This window comes from Pristis pectinata, chromosome 15 (genome assembly GCF_009764475.1).
Source record: "Pristis pectinata isolate sPriPec2 chromosome 15, sPriPec2.1.pri, whole genome shotgun sequence".
NCBI classification, from domain to species: Eukaryota; Metazoa; Chordata; class Chondrichthyes; order Rhinopristiformes; family Pristidae; genus Pristis; species Pristis pectinata.
In genome coordinates, this window is record NC_067419.1 from 41,394,488 (window position 1) to 41,413,562 (window position 19,075).

A 19,075-nucleotide genomic window follows, 5' to 3' on the forward strand; every position below is an offset into this window, starting at 1 on the left:
ACAAACTCCTTACAGACAGCGACGGGAATCGAACCCCAATCGCTGGCGCTGTAATAGCGTCGCGCTAACCGCTGTAATGTTCTCTGTTCTATGTTTTACCATGTAAAGGCACACACACACACCGAGACACGTGCACACACCAGATAATTCACACGTGTAACACTCATAAAATACTCGTGCACAGTAAGTCAGTGCAATGGGAGTTAGTGGCATCACCTCACAGCTCCAGGGACCTGGGTTCAATTCTGACCTCTGGTGCTGTCCGTGTGGAGTTCGCACGTTCTCCCTGTTACCACGTGGGTTTCCTCCGGATGTTCCAGTTTTCTCCCACGTCTCAAAGATAGGACGAGGATAAGTGGTAAGGGAATCAATGGGGAGAAAGTGGGCGATAATAACTAGTAGGGCTGTAGGGAAATAAAGAGGGGGGAAATTAGACTGGCATACACCTGATGGGCCGAATAGACTCCTGTGTTATAATAAGTAAGACGGGCAAAAGTGAAATTAACTTCTATAAATAGCAGTAATTTTCAGAAGTCGTTAAGTTTGCTAAAAGGGAAAAAAACAGCATAAACTCGACAAACACTCCCATCACCTGGTTCGCTGCAATTCCTTGCTTCAGCAGCACTTCATGATTGGTTGAATTCAGGAGATCTGCTGCAGAAACGGACGAATCAGGGATCTGGGATTGGGTGAGAGACTGAAACCCTGAGTCGAGAGGAAGGTTGGAACAGATTGGATGTATTTTGTTTATTCATTTCTGGGATTGGGGCATTGCCGGCAGAGCCAGCACATATTGCCCATCCCGAGTGGAGCTTGGAAAGGTGGTAGTGAGCCGTTGCAGTGTGAGGGTGGCAGAGCTTATGGTTTGGCAGTCGTCCGGGTGTGTTATTGCAGTGCGTTTTGTAGACGGTGCACACCATGGCTACTGAGCGGTGAGAGGAGTGAGTGTTTCGGGTGGTTGACGGGGTGCCAGTCAGTTGGGCTGCTTCATCCTGGATGGTATCGAGCTTCTTGAGAGTTGTTGAAGTTTCACTCATCTGAGCAAGTGGAGAGTATCCCATCACACCCCCGACTTGTGCCTTGCTGCTGGTGAAGAAGCAGAGGCCAATATCGCAGAATCGACAACTTCCATATCACTCATAATTTGCGTACGGCCTTGGATGTGTTTCAACAAGATCATATCTCGCATACAATCTATTCCCCAAAGGTTTATTTTATGGTTTCCTTCATTGCAACAGTAACCACATTTTGAAGGAACCTCATTGGCTGCGTAGCACTTTGGGGCATCCTGTTGCTGTGAGGAATGCCCTAATTCTGTTCTTTTCCCTTCCCTTTGCTCCTCCTGTTGTAAATGGCCTGTCTGTCAAACCTCTTGTGTGCTGGGACTAGGCGATGCAGGACTAGAATACCGTCCTTGTGCTGCTGAGCTGATGTCCGTCTGGAAGAGCGAGCTGGCTGCAGCACCGGTGTGAGTGAAAAGCCTGATTCAGATGGATGGCTACCATTTAAATATTTACTGTGGCAAAGCAGAGTGTCAGCCAAATACCGTCTGTAACTAATGTGTTGCTGGCATTACGATCCAGCCCTTCAGTTTGTGTCGGCCTTGTTTGAGGCTACTTTTACAGATTGGGCTTTTCTGAATACAGTCAGTTACAGAGAAGTTCTTGAGCAGGAATCTGTAGCCTGTGATGGTTTTGAAATGGTGTGCCGTACTTCCTCAGTTAACCTTACTAAGTGCCTTTCCACTTCATATCCCCTAGAAACTAAATGCATTTCAATTATTTCCTTTCTGTGATAACTTTATTTTAAAAGTACACTGAGTTCAGCACGTTGTTGTACGCTTGGTTAAGCAATTTCATTTATCTCTCCCACTGCAAACTCCTCGTTGGCTCGAGGGCCTGAGCTATGAGGAGAGGTTGGGCAGGCTGGGACATTGTTCCTTGGAGGGTAGGATACTGAGGGGTGACGTTATAGAGGTGTATAAAATCACAAGGGGTATAGATAGGGTGAATGATGACAGTCTTTTTCCCAGGGTAGAGGAGTCTAAAACCAGAGGGTATAGGCTTAAGGTGAGAGGGGAAAGATTTGAAGGGGATCTGAGGAGAAAGTTTTTCCACACAGAGAGTGGTGGGTATATGGAACGAGCTGCCAGAGGAAGTGGTGGAGGTAGGAACAGTTACAACACTTAAAAGACACTTGGACAAGTTCATGGATAGGAAAGGTTTAGGATATGGGGCAATTGCAGGCAAATGGGACTAGCTCAGGTAGGTGCTTTGGTCAGCAAGGACGAGTTGGGCTGAAGGGCCTGCTCCCATGCTGTATAACTCTGACTCCGGTTGCATTGTTTGTGACCAAGCTTCGTCGTCTTCCCTCCTACCCATCACCTGTTTCCACTTGGGACTCATTTTACATCAGCCCTCTGCAATCACTGCAGCTAATGTTTTAAAGGGACCTGAGGGGCAACTTCTTCACGTAGAGGGTGGTCAGTATATGGAACAAGCTGCCAGAGGAAGTGGTTGAGGCAGGTACATTTAATAGACACTTGGACAGGTACATGGATAGGAAAGGTTTACAGGGATATGGGCCGAACACAGGCAAATGGGACTGGCTTAGGTGGGCATCTTGGTCGGCATGGGCGAGTTAGGCCAAGGGGCCTGTTTCCTTGCTGTAAGACTCGATGACAGCGCTGTGCTCCTGTTCGTGCTGTGTGACGTGAAGCTAGAGACTAGAGTCAGGCTGGCTTCTCTTTCTACTTTGAGCTTCCCCGCACCCACCTCTCCCCAGGTAAATTTTCCTCCTTTACCTTATCCAAGAGCCATCTGATTCATATTTCATTTTTCTCATTTATTTTTAATGATATATGATGCCATTCGGCCCATCAAGTCTATGCCAGCTCAGAATATTCCCATCAGTCCCTTTCTCACCAACCCATTCCCCTATAACATATTCTCTGTCACATCCCCATCAACTCCTCCCCTCCCAATAATTGTGCCACCCACTTAGGCCGGGGCAACTTACAGCAGACATTTAACCTACCAACCCGCACGTCTCTGGGATCTGAGAGGAAACCGGGGCACCTGGAAAAAAACCGCGCAGTCACAGGGAGAACGTGCAAACTCCACGCAGACAGCACCGGAGGTTAGGATTGAACTCGGGTCACTGGCGTCGTGCACAAAACTTGCACTGCGGGCAGAGTTGTGGGTGCCAACTGTAACCACTTGTGTTCTGGCTGATAATCAATCTCCCAATCGCCATCAATAAAAATATAAACAGATTGCCCCAGTCTTCGTCACGTAGCTATTTGTGGAATCTTCCTGTTCTCAAGCAGGCTGCCATGTTCTCGGCCTTTTCTCCTCGGAGCGACGGAGGATGAGGGGTGACCTAATAGAGGTGTATAAGATGATGAGGGGCATTGATTGTCTGGATAATCAGAGGCTTTTCCCCAGGGCTGAAGTGGTTGCCACAAGAGGACACAGGTTTAAGGTGCTGGGGAGTAGATATAGAGGAGATGTCAGGGGTAAGTTTTTTACTCAGAGAGTGGTGAGTGTGTGGAATGGGCTGCCGGCAACAGTGGTGGAGGCGGATACGATAAGGTCTTTTAAGAGACTTTTGGATAGGTACATGGAGCTTAGAAAAATAAAGGGCTATGGGTAAGCCTAGTAATGGTGGGGACATGTTCAGCACAGCTTTGTGGGCCAAAGGGCCTGAATTGTGCTGTAGGGTTTCTGTGATTTCTATGTGTAACAATTGTGACCACACTACAGAAATGCCTCCCTAGCTGTAACGCGCTAAGTTTGTGAAGGACCCGTTGAAAATGGCTATTTTTTTTCGTGTGGGGGTCAACTTGATGGGAAGGTCGGGAGAAGGGCACGGGCTTGGGAGGGTTAGTCACCCGTGGGAGTCAGCAGGAATAGGTTAGGGGCTAGCCAAAGGAATGGGGGGGGAGGGGGAGCAGAAGAAGGAATGTGATGCTGCAGGGAAGGTTAGGAACAGGCCCTTCAGCCCACGACATTTGTGCTGAGCATGATGCCACATTGAACGAATCCCTTCAGCCTGAACATGATCCACCTCCCTCCATTCCCTGCATAGTCATGTGTCTGTCTAAAAGCCTCTTGAATCCCATTATTCGTGGGGGCAGGTACGGTAGTGTAGCGGTTAGTGTAATGCTTTACAGCGCCAGTGACCCGGGTTCAAATCCGGCCGCTGTCTGTTTGTATGTTCTCCACGTGTCTGCGTGGGTTTCCTCCCACATTCCACAGACGTACGGGTTAGGAAGTTGTGGGCATGCTACGTTGGCACCGGAAGCGTGGCGACACTTGCGGGCTGCCCCCAGAACACTACGCAGAAGTCCCAGGATCCCTCGCAAGAGCTGGCATCAGACAGATTTCACCCGGAGCCTCTGTATTTTCAGACAAGTGACTACAAGCTTAGGCTGTTTTTGAGGACTGATTGAAGAGGAGGGAGAAGCAAGGAAGGTTTACGAAGGTAAATCCAAAACTTGGGACTCAGGCGCAGCTACCCATTGCCGTGAAATTAACTAAACTTTAAGAGTGTTGAGACCTTAGAACATAGAACAGCAGGATCCTACAATCAATAATATGGTCATGACTGGATCGTGTTCTTTGCAGAATTTTGATTGAGGGATTGGTATTGGGTAGGAGTCAGAGAGTTTTACAGCACGGAAACAGACCCTTCGATTCAACTCATCTACGCGGAGCAAGGTGCCAACCTGAGCTAGTCCCATTTGCTTGCGTTTGACCAATATCCCTCTAAGCCTATCCATGAACTGTCCAAATGTCCTTTAAACGTTGTAATTGTACCTGCCTCTACTACTTTCCCTGGCAGCCCATTCCATACGGCTCCAGCCCTATCCAGCCTCTCCTTATAACTCAAGCCTTCCAGTCCCAGCAGCATCCTTGTGAATATTTTCTGCACCTTTTCCAGCTTAATCACATCCTTCCTATAGCTGGGTGACCAGAACTGCGCACAATACTCCAAGAGCAGTCTCACCAACATCTTGTACAATTGTAACATGACATCCCAAATCCTGTACTCAGTGCCCTGACTGATGAAGGCAAATATGCCAAACACTCTCTTCACCACCCTGTCTACCCATGTCACCCCTTTCAGGGAACTATGAACTTATACCCCTAGGTCTCTCTGTTTTAGAACACTCTCCAGGGCCCTACCATTCACTGTGCATGACCTGCCCTGGTTTAACTGACCAAAGTACATCACTTCGCACATCTAGAACATAGAACAGTACAGCACAGGAACAGGCCCTTCAGTCCACAATGTTGTGCCAAATTAATTAAACACATAACTAAACTAATCCCTTCTGCCTACACGATGTCCACATCCCTCCATTCCCTGCACATTCATGCGCCATCTAAGAGCCTTTTAAATGCCTCTATCGTATATAAAACCACTACCATTCCTGGCAGCTCATTCCAGGCACCCACCATTCTCTGTAAAAAAAAACTTGCCCCAACATCCCCTTTGAACTTGCCCCCTCTCACCTTAAATGCATGACCTCTAGTATTAGACATTTCAACCCTGGGAGAAAGATCCTGGATGATTATCTATGCCCCTCCTAATCTTATAAACTTCTATCAGGTCTCCTCTCAGCCTCTGCCGCTCCAGAGAATACAACCCAAGTTTGTCCAACCTCTCTTCATAGCACATGCCCAGGATCCGGGCAGCATCCCGGTAAACTTCCCCTGCACCCTCTCCAAAGCCTCCACATCCTTGCTATAATGGGGCAACCAGAATTGAATGCAATATTCCAAATGTGCCCAAAGCAGAGTTTTATAAAGCTATAACATAACTTCCCAACTCTTGAACTCAGTGTCTTGACTAATAAAGGCAAGCATGCCATATGCCTTCTTTACCACCTGATCCAAGTTGTCCGAGTTAAATTCCAAGGAGAGCTCCCTGCTTTTCATTGAAGCGATTCCATGAGCTGTTTTGCATCCAGTTGAGAGAGTGGACAGAGTCTTGGTTCAATATCACATCCAAGTGACAGCAGCCCTGACAGAACAGCCATTCTTCACTACCGCACCGGAGTGCAAGCCTAAATTTAGCCATGTTACTAGAGTAGGAGTTGAATACACAACTGTCTGATTTGGTTGTGTCATCGAGGACATCTTCAAGAGGCGGTGCCTCAAGAAGGCGGCATCCATCACTAAGGACCCTCACCATCCGGGACAGGCTCTCTTCACATTACTACCATCGGGGAGGAGGTACAGGAGCCTGAAGACCCTCATTCAAAGTTTCAGGAACAGCTTCTTCCCCTCCACCATCAGATTTCCCAACAGTCCATGAACTATGAACATTACCTCATTATTCCTCTTTTGTACCATTTCTTTATTTTTGTAACTTACAGTAATTTTTATGTCTTAATGTCTTGCACTGTACTGCTGCTGCAAAACAACAAATTTCACGACATACGTCAGTGATAATAAACCTGATTCTGATTCAGGTTACTGGAGGCTTGGACCAAAGTTCCAGAGACAGGAGTTCAAATCCCACCATGGAGAACTTAAGTTCAAGTAATGAAATAAAATCTGAAGGGTGGTGCAGCAATTAGTGCTACTGCTTCATAGTTGCAGGGTCCAAGGTTCGATCCCCACCTCCGGTGCTGCCTGTGTGGAGTTTGCATGTTCTCCCTGTGACCACATCGTTTTCCCCCTGCATAATCTGATTTCCTCCCACATCCCAAAGGTCCTAGAATCGTAGAGCACGGAAACAGGCCCTTCAGCCCACATCCTGTGCTGAACATCAGGGAGTTATGTGGAGTGGGGGGAGACTGGCTGAGTTTGTTTTCCTTGGAACAGAGGAGGCTAAAGAGGCACCTGACTGTCTATACCTCTCGCTGCCTTGGTGAAGCAGCCAGCATAATCAAAGACCCCACCCACCCGGGTCATTCTCTCTTCTCTCCTCTCCCATCAGGCAGAAGATACAGGAGCCTGAGGGCACGTACCACCAGGCTCAAGGACAACTTCTGTCCCACAGTGATAAGACTATTGAACGGTTCCCTTATACGATGAGATGAACTCTTGACCTCACAATCTACCTTGTTATAACCTTGCACCTTATTGTCTACCTGCACTGCTCTTTCCCTGTAACTGTGACACTTTACTCTGTATTCTATTATAGTTTTTACCCTGTACTACCTCAATGCACTCTGTACTAACTCAATGTAACTGCACTGTGTAATGAATTGATCTGTACGATCGGTATGCAAGCCAAGTTTTTCACTGTACCTCGATACAAGTGACAACAATAAACCAATACCAATAAATTATGAGAATAGATGAGTAAGTAATGGGAGACTCTTCCCCAGAGATAGTTAATTCACTACTCTAAACTACCCCTAGTGTCAGTCAGTGGCAAAAAGAACCAAAGGGGAGTTGATGGGAATGTGAGAGAGAATAAAGTGCAGGGGTACAAAGAAATAAAAGGGGAATGAGTGGCTCAGCTAGGAGCTAGTATGGACCCAAAGGGCCAAATGGCCTTTTTTGTTGTAAAAGGTTAGTGTAAGTAATGGTGAATGTTAAACCTTCAGACTACAACAGAACTGATCTAGCATATATGTGATTTTAGATTAACCAAAGTCGTTAACTTTTAATCACTTCTTGTTATCTGGGGCAGTTCAGGATGGACAATGAAACGACGTCTGCTTCCTATGGACGTAGAACATTACAGCACAGTACAGGCCCTTCGGCCCACAATGTTGAGCCGACATTTTATCCTGCTCTAAGATCTATCTAACCCTTCCCTCCCACATAGCTCCCCATTTCTCTATCATTCATGTGTCTATCTAAGAGTCTCTTAAATGTCCCTAATGCATCTGCCCCCACAACCTCTGCTGGCAGTGCATTCCACACACCCACCACTGTCTGTGTAAAAAAACTTACCCCTGACATCCCCCTTATACCTTCCTCCAATCACCTTAAAATTATGCCCCCTCGTGTTAGCCATTGTCACCCTGGGAAAAAGTCTCTGACTGTCCACTCGATCTATGCCTTTTATCATCTTGTCCACCTCTTATCAAGTCACCTCTCATCCTCCTCTCCAAAGAGAAAAGCCCTAGCTCACTCAACCTATCCTCATAAGACATGCTCTCCAATCCAGGCAACATCCTGGTAAATCTCCTCTGCACCCTCTCTAAAGCTTCCACATCCTTCCTATAATTTTAAAATGGATACTTTTTTTTAAAATCATGAACAGGCAAAAATTTGCATTCATTTATTTCCCTCAGACCAATAACTTCTCATTCTGTAGCTGAGTTCAGCTCTGCGCAACGCCACGTATACCAGATCTAAATAAAAACAGATGGAAAGGAAAACAGAACAACTTTAAATAAATATTTCCTTTAATAAATTTTTATCCACAAAGAAAAATATGGTCAACTTGTACAAAAGAAGACATTCAAAGAGCATTGAAACCACACAAGTTGACAGGAAGGAGGCAAATTTTACATAAACCTGCCAATGGGCGTTTATTTTTTATTTTAGCTTTTAGTGTTTAATCAATTTAAAAATAAGGATCTCCAATTTAGCTGAGAGTGGTTCAAATGTCCAACAGACTATGTGATGCTTAGTGAACCGTCCACTTCTGTCTGTATTCAAGAGGGAGTTGCTGTTACTCAGTTGCTTCTGAGTTGGAAAGCTGTGGGTTCAAGGACTGCTCAAGGGATCTGACGTACAGCTCTCAGCTGATGCTGCAGTACGGTACTGAGGGTGTGCTGCACTGTAGGAGGTGCTTAAACCAGGCCTCATCCATGCTCTCAGGTGGATATAACAGATGCAAGGGCACTCTTTTTTGAAAAAAGCAAGGAGTTCTTTCCAGTATTATGCTCAGTATTTATCCCCGAACCAATAATCTCTGGTAATTGATTTATTATTGCCACATGTACCAAGACACAGTGAAAAGCTTTGCTTTGCATACCATCCAGACAGATCATTCCAAACATAAGTACATTGAGATAGTAAAAAAGGAAAAGCAATAACAGAATGCAGAATTCAGTGTTACAGAGAAAGTGCAGTGCAGGTAGACCAGTAAGGTGAAATGGCGAGGTAGATTGAGAGATCAAGAGTTCATCTTTATCATACAAGAGTTTGATTCAAGAGTCTTGCAGCAGTGGGATAGAAGCTGTCCTTGAGCCTGGTGGTACGTGTATTCAAACTCTTACATCTTCTGCCCAATGGGAGGGGGGAGAAGAGGGTTTTTGATTATGTTGCCTGCTTTTTCTGATAACCTGGCCTGACATGTGGCTCAGTTTTTCTTTGACAGGACTCCAGAGAAGTGCTTTGAGATGGTTTACTGTGTTAAAGATGTTTCATAATTGCATGCTGCTTTTGTAAAACTTTATCTGGCTACCATTAGTATACTGTGTACAAATTGGTGCTGCATTACTACAATGAGATATTCTCCAAAGTGTCATCATTGTTTTGTTCATTACAACAATGGTGACATTTCATTGGTCGTAGACCTCTTTGAGATCTTCTGAGAGTGTGACTGGCACTTCGTAAATGTTTTTGCATTGGCACGTATTCAACATGTGGGTAAGTGCAGTGATGGATGGTTTGGGGCAGCCCCTACTCAGAATGACAATACATCCATGTCTTGCCTTGCAGGAATAGAGAGCCTGTATGAGCGAGCTCTTCACCTCCGCAAGATCCTGCTCACGCTCCCACGCTCCGTCATCGTAGTCATGAGATACCTCTTCTCCTTTCTGAACCAGTGAGTATTGATTTCCTCCCCTACCGCTCATTCAAGTTATCTCTTGGGGTCCTGCTTCCTTCTTGGCTGTTACAGCTTTTAGTGGATGTGCTAGAGTCATCGAGTTACAGAGCATGGAAACAGGCCCTTCCACCCAACTCATCCATGCTGACCAGGATGTCTATTTGAGCTAGTCCTATTTGCCTGCGTTTGGCCCATAAACTCTTTCTATCCATGCGTCTGTCCAAATGTCTTTTAAATGTTATATTTGTACCCGCCTCTACCACTTCCTCCGGCAGCTCGTTCCATGTACCCGCCGCCCTCTGTGTGGAAAAGTTGTCGGTCTCTTTTAAATCTTTCTCCCCTCTCACCTTAAATCTTTGCCCTCTAATTTTAGACTCCCTTACTCTGGGGGGGAGAAAGACTGTGACCATTTACCTTACCTGTAAACCTCTGTAAGGTCTCCCCTTATATAGTGGAAAGGAAAGCACCAGGGAGCATCAGACTGACAGTGACCTCCCTCAGCAGGTGTGTAGTGAATGGGAGCAAGTTCACTGGTGAAAGTCGGTCATTCTTGAGGGCCATAGATAGAGTGAGTGCACTCTCTTTTTCCAAGAGTTGGGGTTTAAGGTGAGAGGGGAAACATTTAAGAGGGGCAACCTCTTTACACAATGGGTGGTATCTATGTGGAATGGTGAGGCCAAATTTGGAGTATTGTGTGCAGCTCTGGTCACCTAACTACAGGCAGGATATCAGTAAGATCGAAAGGGTGCAGAGACGATTTACTAGAATGTTGCCGGGTCTTCAGAAGCTGAGTTACAGGTTAGGACTTTATTCCTTGGAGCGTAGAAGAATGAGGGGAGGTTTGATAGAGGTTTACAAAATTATGAGGGGTATAGACAGAGTAAATGCGAGTAGGCTCTTTCCTCTTAGATTGGGAGAGATAAGTACGAGAGGACATGGCTTTAGGGTGAAAGGGGAAAGGTTTAGGGGGAACGTTAGGGGGAACTTCTTCACTCAGAGAGTGGTGGGAGTGTGGAACGAGCTGCCATCTGACGTGGTAAATGCGGGCTCACTCTTAAGTTTTAAGAATAAATTGGATAGATACATGGATGGGAGAGGTCTGGAGGGTTATAGACTGTGTGCAGGTCAATGGGACTAGCGGAAAAAAGTTTCGGCACAGACAAATGGCCTGTTTTCTGTGCTGTAGTGTTCTATGGTTCTATGAATGAGCTGCCAGAGGAAGTGGTTGAGGCAGGTACAATAACAACTTCTAAAAGACAGTTGGACAGGTACATGGATTAGAAAGGTTTAGAAGGTTATGGGCCAAGCGCTGGCAAATGGGACTAGCTTGAATGGGCATCTTGGTCGGCACGGACCAATTGGGCTGAAGGGCCTGTTTCCGTGCTGTATAACCCTATGACTCTAAGGGTTCATAAAGGTGAGGTTGGTGGGACTGTTTCTAATTTAGAATATTCTTTCTTTCTTTCCCCCAACGAAGAGATGGTTACAGGCTATGTCAAAGACAAACTTCTCAACCCAAAACGTCAACTTTCCATTTCCATCCACAGATGCTGCCTGACCCTCTGAGTTCCTCCGGGAGATTGTTTTTAACTTCCACGTAAGTTGGAGGTAGAATGATCATGAGCAGAGGTGGAAAGGTGATCAGCTTCTTCCTTCCCGTTGACATTTAACCAAAGGTTTTGTTATTGTGAATTAATCTGACTGGATTAACCTGTAAAGTGATGTGAGAACAGAAAATGGTTTGAATATTCAGCAGGTCAGGCAACATCTGAGGAGGGAGAAGAAGAGTCAGTGTTTCACATGGCCTTTCAGTAGAACATTCCCCAACTCCTTTCATGCCAGCAGGTGGTTATGGTGGGGTGTAGCCAGGTCACGCTTTCGAAGAGCCAGCACGTGTTTGATGGGCCCCTGTGCTGTGTAGCACTGTAACGGTGGGCAGGATGTGGAGACTTGCTACTGCGTGAAGTGGTGAAGAGAAGTAGTCTGGATATATTGAAGGTGGAACGCAAATTTCTGTGGAAGTGGTGTGATCCTGTGGGACTAGAGACCCACATTCCAGCTCCCAGCCAGGTCAACCTCCCAATTCCCCTGACCAGGAGGGCAAGGTTTACTTTATTTTGCTACAGGCACTTCTAATAAAGAAGGCGTTGGTATTTCCAGTGAATGGTCTAGTGTGGTATGTGAGCAAGGTGGGAAGACAGAGCATGTTGAATCGTGCGATAGACATCAGTTAAGCCCCAGCTCCTCTAAGTGTACACAGCTCTACGTCCCCTAGTAAGCCCAGCCAGTAGGATCTGCGCGTGGCTTGGATTTTACCACAGTAAGGTGAGCTGTTCTCCTGGAGCCTTGCCGCCCGCTCTGACCTTTGAACCTTTCGCTGATCGCCCTCTGCTCCCTTGGCAGCTTGTCTCAGTTCAACGATGAAAACATGATGGATCCCTACAACTTGGCCATCTGCTTCGGCCCAACACTGATGCCGGTTCCAGAGACACAAGACCAGGTGTCCTGCCAGCCCCACGTGAACGAGTTAATCAAAACCATCATCATCCACAACGAGCTGATTTTCCCAGATTCCAAGGACCTGGAAGGACCCGTGTATGAGAAGTGCATGGCTGGCGATGACTATTGGTAAGCGTGGAACGAACCCATCTCCCTGACCTGTGCCCAAGTGCCAGTATCGGTTGCTGGGGCATCCTTTGTTCCACGCGTAAGAAAACCAGGGCCAAGTTATCGATTGGATGGTTCCCAGGTTTTGAAATTTAAAATGCTTGGATTTTGCATTTCTTCATTAACTCATTCCCTTCCCTTTCTCTCTAACCTTCTCCAGCTCTGCAGTGCTTTGAAATCTTGGTGCTCTCCTCCATTCCTGGACTCTCGCTTAACCCTGAATTTGATCATTTCGCGATTGGCAGTCTTGCCTTCAGCTAACTCAGTTCTGAACACTGGTGTTGCCGTCCCAAACCACTCCGCCTCTCAACCTCTCTTGGTTGAATATGGGTCATCTGCCCCAATACCTCCTCATGGGGCTCGGCGTTTGATAACACTGCCGTGGGTTATCCTGGAGTGTTCCATTAAAGATGTCACGTAAATGAAGTACCAAGTGTCTGGCATTTGTTGCAGTCAGGAGGACCCTGTGAATGTTTTATGTTTAACCCAAATGGCCAAGTCCTTCTCCAATTTTCCCTGCTTGGTGTGGTTGGTGAAGGAGCCAAAAAGGTGAAGCACTCTCAACAGGTCAGCAGACCCTTCGATAGTTCCTGGTCCCTGAATATGGAGCCCTGTGCGTTTGGCAATCTCCCTGCACACGTGTGCCCAGAACCTGTGTGCTCTCCTACTGATCTACCCAGTTCCTCCTACACTCACCTCAGCCCCCATCACCCTGTCTCTGTCCCCTCCTCTACCCACCCCATCTGCCCATCACCCACACACCCCTCCCACTGGTTCCTCTACCCCCACTGTTCCCCTCCGCCCTCCCCACCTCCCTCTCCCTTGGTTCCCTGCTCCTCCTTCCTCTCCTATCAGATTCCACCATCTGTAGCCCGTTGTCACCTCCACCTCTCACCTCCCACCTCCCGGCCTCTGTCGCAATTCCCGCTCTCCCCTCCTCCGTCTGCCTATCGTCCCCCCCTCACCTGGATCCACCTATCACCTGCCAGCTCGTGCCCCACGCCTTCCCTTCACCTTTTTATTCTGTCTATCTCCCTGGTATCTTTCAGTCCAGATGAAGGATCTCAACCCAAAACGTTGACTGTCCATTTCCCTCCATAGATGCTGCCTGACCCGCTGAGTTCCTCCACTAGTTTGTCTTTTGCTCAAAACCCCCGGCAGCCTCTTTTATTCTTTTGCGGATGTGGGCTTCTTTGCCAAGGCTGGCATTTAATGGCCATCGCAATTACCTTCAAATAGCTGGCAACGAGTCACGTTCAGCCCATGCGGCGAAGATGCCAGTCCAGTAATTCAGTATCTGAATTAACCCTGACCCTATTTTCCCCAAGAGTATTCCACTATGCACAGAATTCCTAGATGAATTCATACAAAGCGTCTGCTGAAATTGGTTGATTGGTTTATTATTGTCACATCTACCAAGGTACAGTGAAAAACTTTGTTTTGCAGGCCCTCCATACAGATCGTTTCACCACATCAGTACATTGAGGTAGTACAAGATAAAACAATAACAGAATACAGACTATAGTGTTACAGTTACAGAGAAAGTGCAGTGCAGGCAGACAATAAGGTGCAAGGCCTTACCGAGGTAGATTGTGGGGTCAAGAGACCATCTTATCGTACTAGGGGACCGTTCAATAGTTTTATAACAGTGGGATAGAAGCTGTCCTTGAGCCTCGTGGTACGTGCTTTCAGACGTCTGTATCTTCTGCCCGATGGGAGAGGGGAGAAGAGAGAATGTCTGGGGTGGGAGTTGCTCTGTGGTCTGTAAACAAAATACAGTGTACTTTTCTGAATTCAAAGCCAGGTCAATAAAACTATGTGACACATGACAATATTTTGAGCACATTACTCAGGTTTATTAATTTAAATTAACAGGAACACAAGGCCAAATGGTCCCCTGTATCTGTTCTGTCATCCAAATGAATCAAAGCGGATCTTTATTTTAACTTCATCTTCTATTTCCTAGTCATACCCTTGGCTATGAAAAACCCATCCATCTCACTAATAAACATTTCAATTGACTTCCAGGTGCAACAGTTTACTTTGAAGATACAAGTTTCTGATTTCCACTCTGCCTTTCAATATGAATGTTTCCCAAAATCACAGTGACTGGAATAGTACAGATATGCCCCCTTTTCTGGACTCCCCACCAGAATTCCCTGCCTCGACCTCTCTGCCTCTCCTTTCTCCTTATTGACTGTTCTTTTTTTCTCCAGCATTTGATTATCTGTCCTAGTATCTCCCTGTGTGGCCTGGTGTCAGTTTTTTGTTTGATAAGAGTCTTGCCAAGGGCCTTGGGATAGTTTCCAGCGTTGAAGGCACTATGTTGCTGTTGTTGAGCTAACAGTTTCCATCAGTGCTCTCAATGTCATTAAGACTTCAGTCAGATTTTGATTCACATTTTGATGGACTGTTTCAACCAGGAATAGACTTTAATGAATCCCAAGCTCTCAGTTGCAAGTCATTTGAATTCCCCTTCCCAGAGCGACGTGTCCACCCTTGGCCTTCTCCACTGCCAGGGTGAGGCCCAAGACAAACTAGAGGAACAACACCTCTTATTCTGCCTGGGTGGTCTACAACCCAATGGTATGAACACTGGATCTTCCAAGTTTAGGTAACCCCACGTCTGTTCCCCGCCACCTTCTGATCCTCCCCGGTCCCCCTATTTTTGTCCCTTTTCCCATACCCCCCTCCAGCCCCTCTTCACCCCTCTCCCTCCCTCTCCCATCCTGGTTTCATCCACCTACCACCCACACATTTCACCCACAGGTTCTCCACCCCTCCCCATCTGGTTCTGGTTCCACCTGCCATACACCTCTCCCTTAATGGTTCCCGTTCTCACCTCCCTTCCTTGTCAGAGTCAAGCCCTGGTGGCCCTTTGTGTTCCTGTTTATCACCCTTCAGCACTGTCTCCACCCTCACACTCCCCTCCCTCTGCCTCGTTCCACCTGTTATCTGGTCTGCCTCCATCTATCACCCACCTGCCTCTTGTGTCCCGACCCCATACCTCCCCCTCCCCTACCTGGCTCCACCTGCCTGTCAGCCTTCACCCCCCCCCCCCCCAGTCCACCAATCACCTCTGGCCCCTGTCACACCACTCCCCCTCTCCTCCTTATACTGGCCATCTCCCCTCTCCAGGGTTGCAGGGTCTCAACCCAAAATGTTGACAATTCCTCCCCCCCCCCCCCCACCCCACAGAGGCTGCTCGACCTGCTGAGTTCCTCCAGCAGATTGTTTCTTGCTCCAGATCCCAGCATGTTTCCAGAATGTAGCCATTCCTCTGGGACAAAAAGTCTGGACTGTCAGCAACAAGTATTGTGCTCTTACTGGGGAAATACAGAGGATGGTTTGAAGAAGGGTATAAGAGGAGAAATGAGAGAGGAAGTTCAGAGCTTAGGACCTAGGCACTGAAGACATGAGTGTTAATGACAGAGCAATTAAGTTTGAGGGTGTTCAAGAGACGGGAGTTAAGGGGGCACAGAGATTTCAGTTCGACTGAGGAAGGTCACAAAGGCAACACCATGGAGAGATTTGTCTATCGTTTGTATGCAGTTTGATGATCGAGCACAAGGAGTAAGAGTGAGAACAGAGAAAATATTAGCATTTTAGCAGAAAATAAAATCAATTTCAGGTGGGGCATTTCCAAGCTTAGCAACTAAAAATTTAGCTGATTTGCTTCTCTTCCATCTGCCAGGTCTAATATATTAGGAACGTCATCCTGCACCTCAATGGAAATTCTTTTGGGAAATTATAGGTACATAAAGGTTGAAATTCCATTGGGAAGATCAGCATTGGACATCGCTGATTTAAGGCAGATAGGAAGAAAAAGATGATTTGCATTTATATAGGATCTTTGGTGACTTTAGTAAGCCTCAAAGAACTTTGAGATAATTAAGTAGCCAATTCAGTGGACTATTTCAGTAGAGTTTCAGATGACTTCCGAGCTTGGGGAGGATGGGGTGTCTTGAGAAGTAATCCTGTTTTATTCTCCATCCCGTCCTACAGTGACAGTCCGTACAATGAACATGGGACGTTGGAGGAGGTTGACCTGGATACAGGTGCCGAGACCCACACCAGTGAAGACGGTAGGTGTCTGGTTCGTAGGAGCAGATTAAGCCGTGTCTGTAAGCATGTACATGCACGGGGGTCAGACGTGCAGCATCAGTTTTCTTCCATTGTGAGTACAGAATGGATTCTGTGAGGGAATGACCTTGTTTAGAGGGTTAAATACGATTAAGACTGAGTGATTTTGAGACGTGGAGAATAAATTTGAATTGTTCGTTACCTGTTTTAAGTTCATTTGTTGGTGGTTGTGGGTCATAAGCAAGACCCAGATTTATTGACCATTGGAACTGGCCATGAGTGTGTAGTGTAGCGGTTAGCGTAACGCTTTACAGCGCCAGCGACCGGGGTTCAATTCCCACCGCTGCCCATAAGGAGTTTGTACGTTCTCCTTGCGACTGCGTGGGTTTCCTCCGGGTGCTCCGGTTTCCTCCCACATTACAAAGACGTACGGGTTAGGAAGTTGTGGGCATGCTGTGTTGGCGCCGGAAGTGTGCTGACACCTGTGGGCTGCTCCCCAGAACACTCTAAGCAAAAAACGCATTTCACTGTGTGTTTCGATGTACATGTGACTAATAAAGGATATCTTATCTAGCTCAGTGGCACAGATAGTAGAGCTACTGCCTCATAGCTCCAGGCACTCAGGTTCGATCCTGACCTCCGGTGCTGTCTGTGTGGAGTTTGCACCTTCTCCCTGTGACCGCGTGGGTTTCCTCCCACACCCCAAAGACAGGTGGGTTGGCTGGTTAATTGGCCACTGTAAATTGCAGTGGTAAGTGGTAGAATCTGGGGGAGTTGATGAGATTGTGAGGAGAACAGATTACAGGGAAAACTAGTGGGGAGAGTTGATCTGAGAGCTAGCATATACTCAGAGAAATGACCTCCTTTTACGCCATGTGGAAATAGGGCTTGTTTAGCCATATCAATTGAGAGAATGGGTCTGGAATCACAAACAAGCCAGACTGGGTAAGAACGGACATTAATGGCTCATGGGTTTTTACACCAATCCAAATTTTTCATGGACACTATTCACCAAAACTAGCTTTTTTAAATCCAGTGTTACTTCATTGACTGAATTTAAATTCCCAGTGGCCCTGGTGGGATCTGAGCAGGTACCTGCAGATCGTTACTGCAGGCTTCTGGTTTATAAGGCCAGCAACGCAACTACCACACTACCCCCTCCTACCTCCAGTCGCCATGGTGATTTATGATTGCTTCAGGCAGTCTTAGGATTGTCAGCTTGCACCTTTTTTAAACTCCAGCATTGGTGCTGTCTGAAGCAACAGCCTGACTATAAATAAGGAAGCGCGCTGTAGTGTTGTGAACAACACAGACACCAGCATAGGCTCCTCTTAGCTCTGATTTCCAATCTCACTTTCAGCGGTTGATTGTATCAGATTGGAAAATGCTGTGAGATGTACAAAGAAGTACTTTTCTGGTGCGTGGAGAGAGATTGCTGCATCCACGAGTGAATTCTCTCATTTAGCCCCAGCTGGTATAAGAGCATCAGATCGAGAAGTTAAATCTCCACCAGCGCCTGGAGAGAGAAATTCTCCAGAACTGCCCATGAAGTGGTTGTGATGAGTGACCCATCTTTGGGTATTGATTCCTCTAAGAGCTAGAGAAGGTGAAATGGAAAATCACATTGATCGAAGTGACATCTGCTACAATTGTTCCGCTGACCAAGGGCAGTGACGAATTGGTCTGGCACAGTAGGAAGTCTGCCAGATTGTAAAGCACTCCTGTATAAACGACCCCTTCTCCTCTCCTTGTCATCTGCTTTGACTTAGTGCAACGTGCACACTCCGAACTCCTGGTGAACTGTTTCTGCCAACAGCCGCTTTCAATGCAGGGGTCCCTGGTCAGGAAGCTCCCCCTTCCTTCAGTCACGTAATCTGGAGTTGTTGAATAAGTAGGGCAGTCAGTCACTCTCAGTTCATTTGCAACAGGAAGGGCTGAAAGCTCTTATGACCACAGGGCCCCCGAGTCATCCATTTTCCCAAGGTTGCTAGTTACCATCTGTCACATCAATAAAACGCTTCTCTCCTTCAAACTGTTCCTAGACAGCAATTATCTGGTTGTTTGATGGCTGCTGGTGCCATTGTTAAGGCCAGCAATTAATCCCCATCCTCTTAACTGCCCCGAGACCTTGGTGGTGGTGAGCTGGTGCCTCGAACCGCACCAGTCCTTGTGGTGAAGGTGTCCCCACGGTGTTGCTGGGTGGAGTTCCAGGATCGAGATCTGACAACACCGAAGGGAATGACAATTTGTTTCCAAGTCAGCATTACTGGGTGCCCTCGTGAGCCCTGTCCTTCTAGGTAGGAGAGATTGCGGCTTTAGGGCTGTTTAGAAAGTGCCGTCAAGCTGCTGCGTTGCACTTGTCAGGTGGTTTTTGCTGAAGCCACGGGCCATCAGATTGAGTGAATTTCGGGGAAGTTTCACTATTTCCCATGGTGGGATTTGAACTCAGGAACTCCCGAGTTGAGAGCCGGGTGCTTTTCCTATTGGCCTAACATTGAGTGGTTACTCAGAACAAAATGCTGAAAATACTCAGCAGGTCAGGCAGCATCTGTGGAAGGGGAACCGGTCACATCTG

The 19,075-nt window shown here is 47.0% G+C and overlaps 1 protein-coding gene across 5 annotated transcripts in view; it reads left to right on the plus strand.

Annotated features, from left to right (window-relative positions):
* Nucleotides 1–19,075, plus strand: part of srgap1a (SLIT-ROBO Rho GTPase activating protein 1a) — a 230,373-nt gene that overhangs the window by 190,321 nt on the left and 20,977 nt on the right. For 4 of the 5 annotated variants that reach the window (XM_052030040.1, XM_052030041.1, XM_052030042.1 and 1 more), the window contains exons 16-18: nt 9,642–9,747; nt 12,154–12,378; nt 16,423–16,502. In XM_052030040.1, coding sequence (XP_051886000.1) covers nt 9,642–9,747; nt 12,154–12,378; nt 16,423–16,502 — 411 coding nt within the window. Of the gene's footprint in view, nt 1–9,641; nt 9,748–11,297; nt 11,337–12,153; nt 12,379–16,422; nt 16,503–19,075 lie in introns of those variants that run through there. The other variant, XM_052030044.1, reaches the window with a different exon arrangement.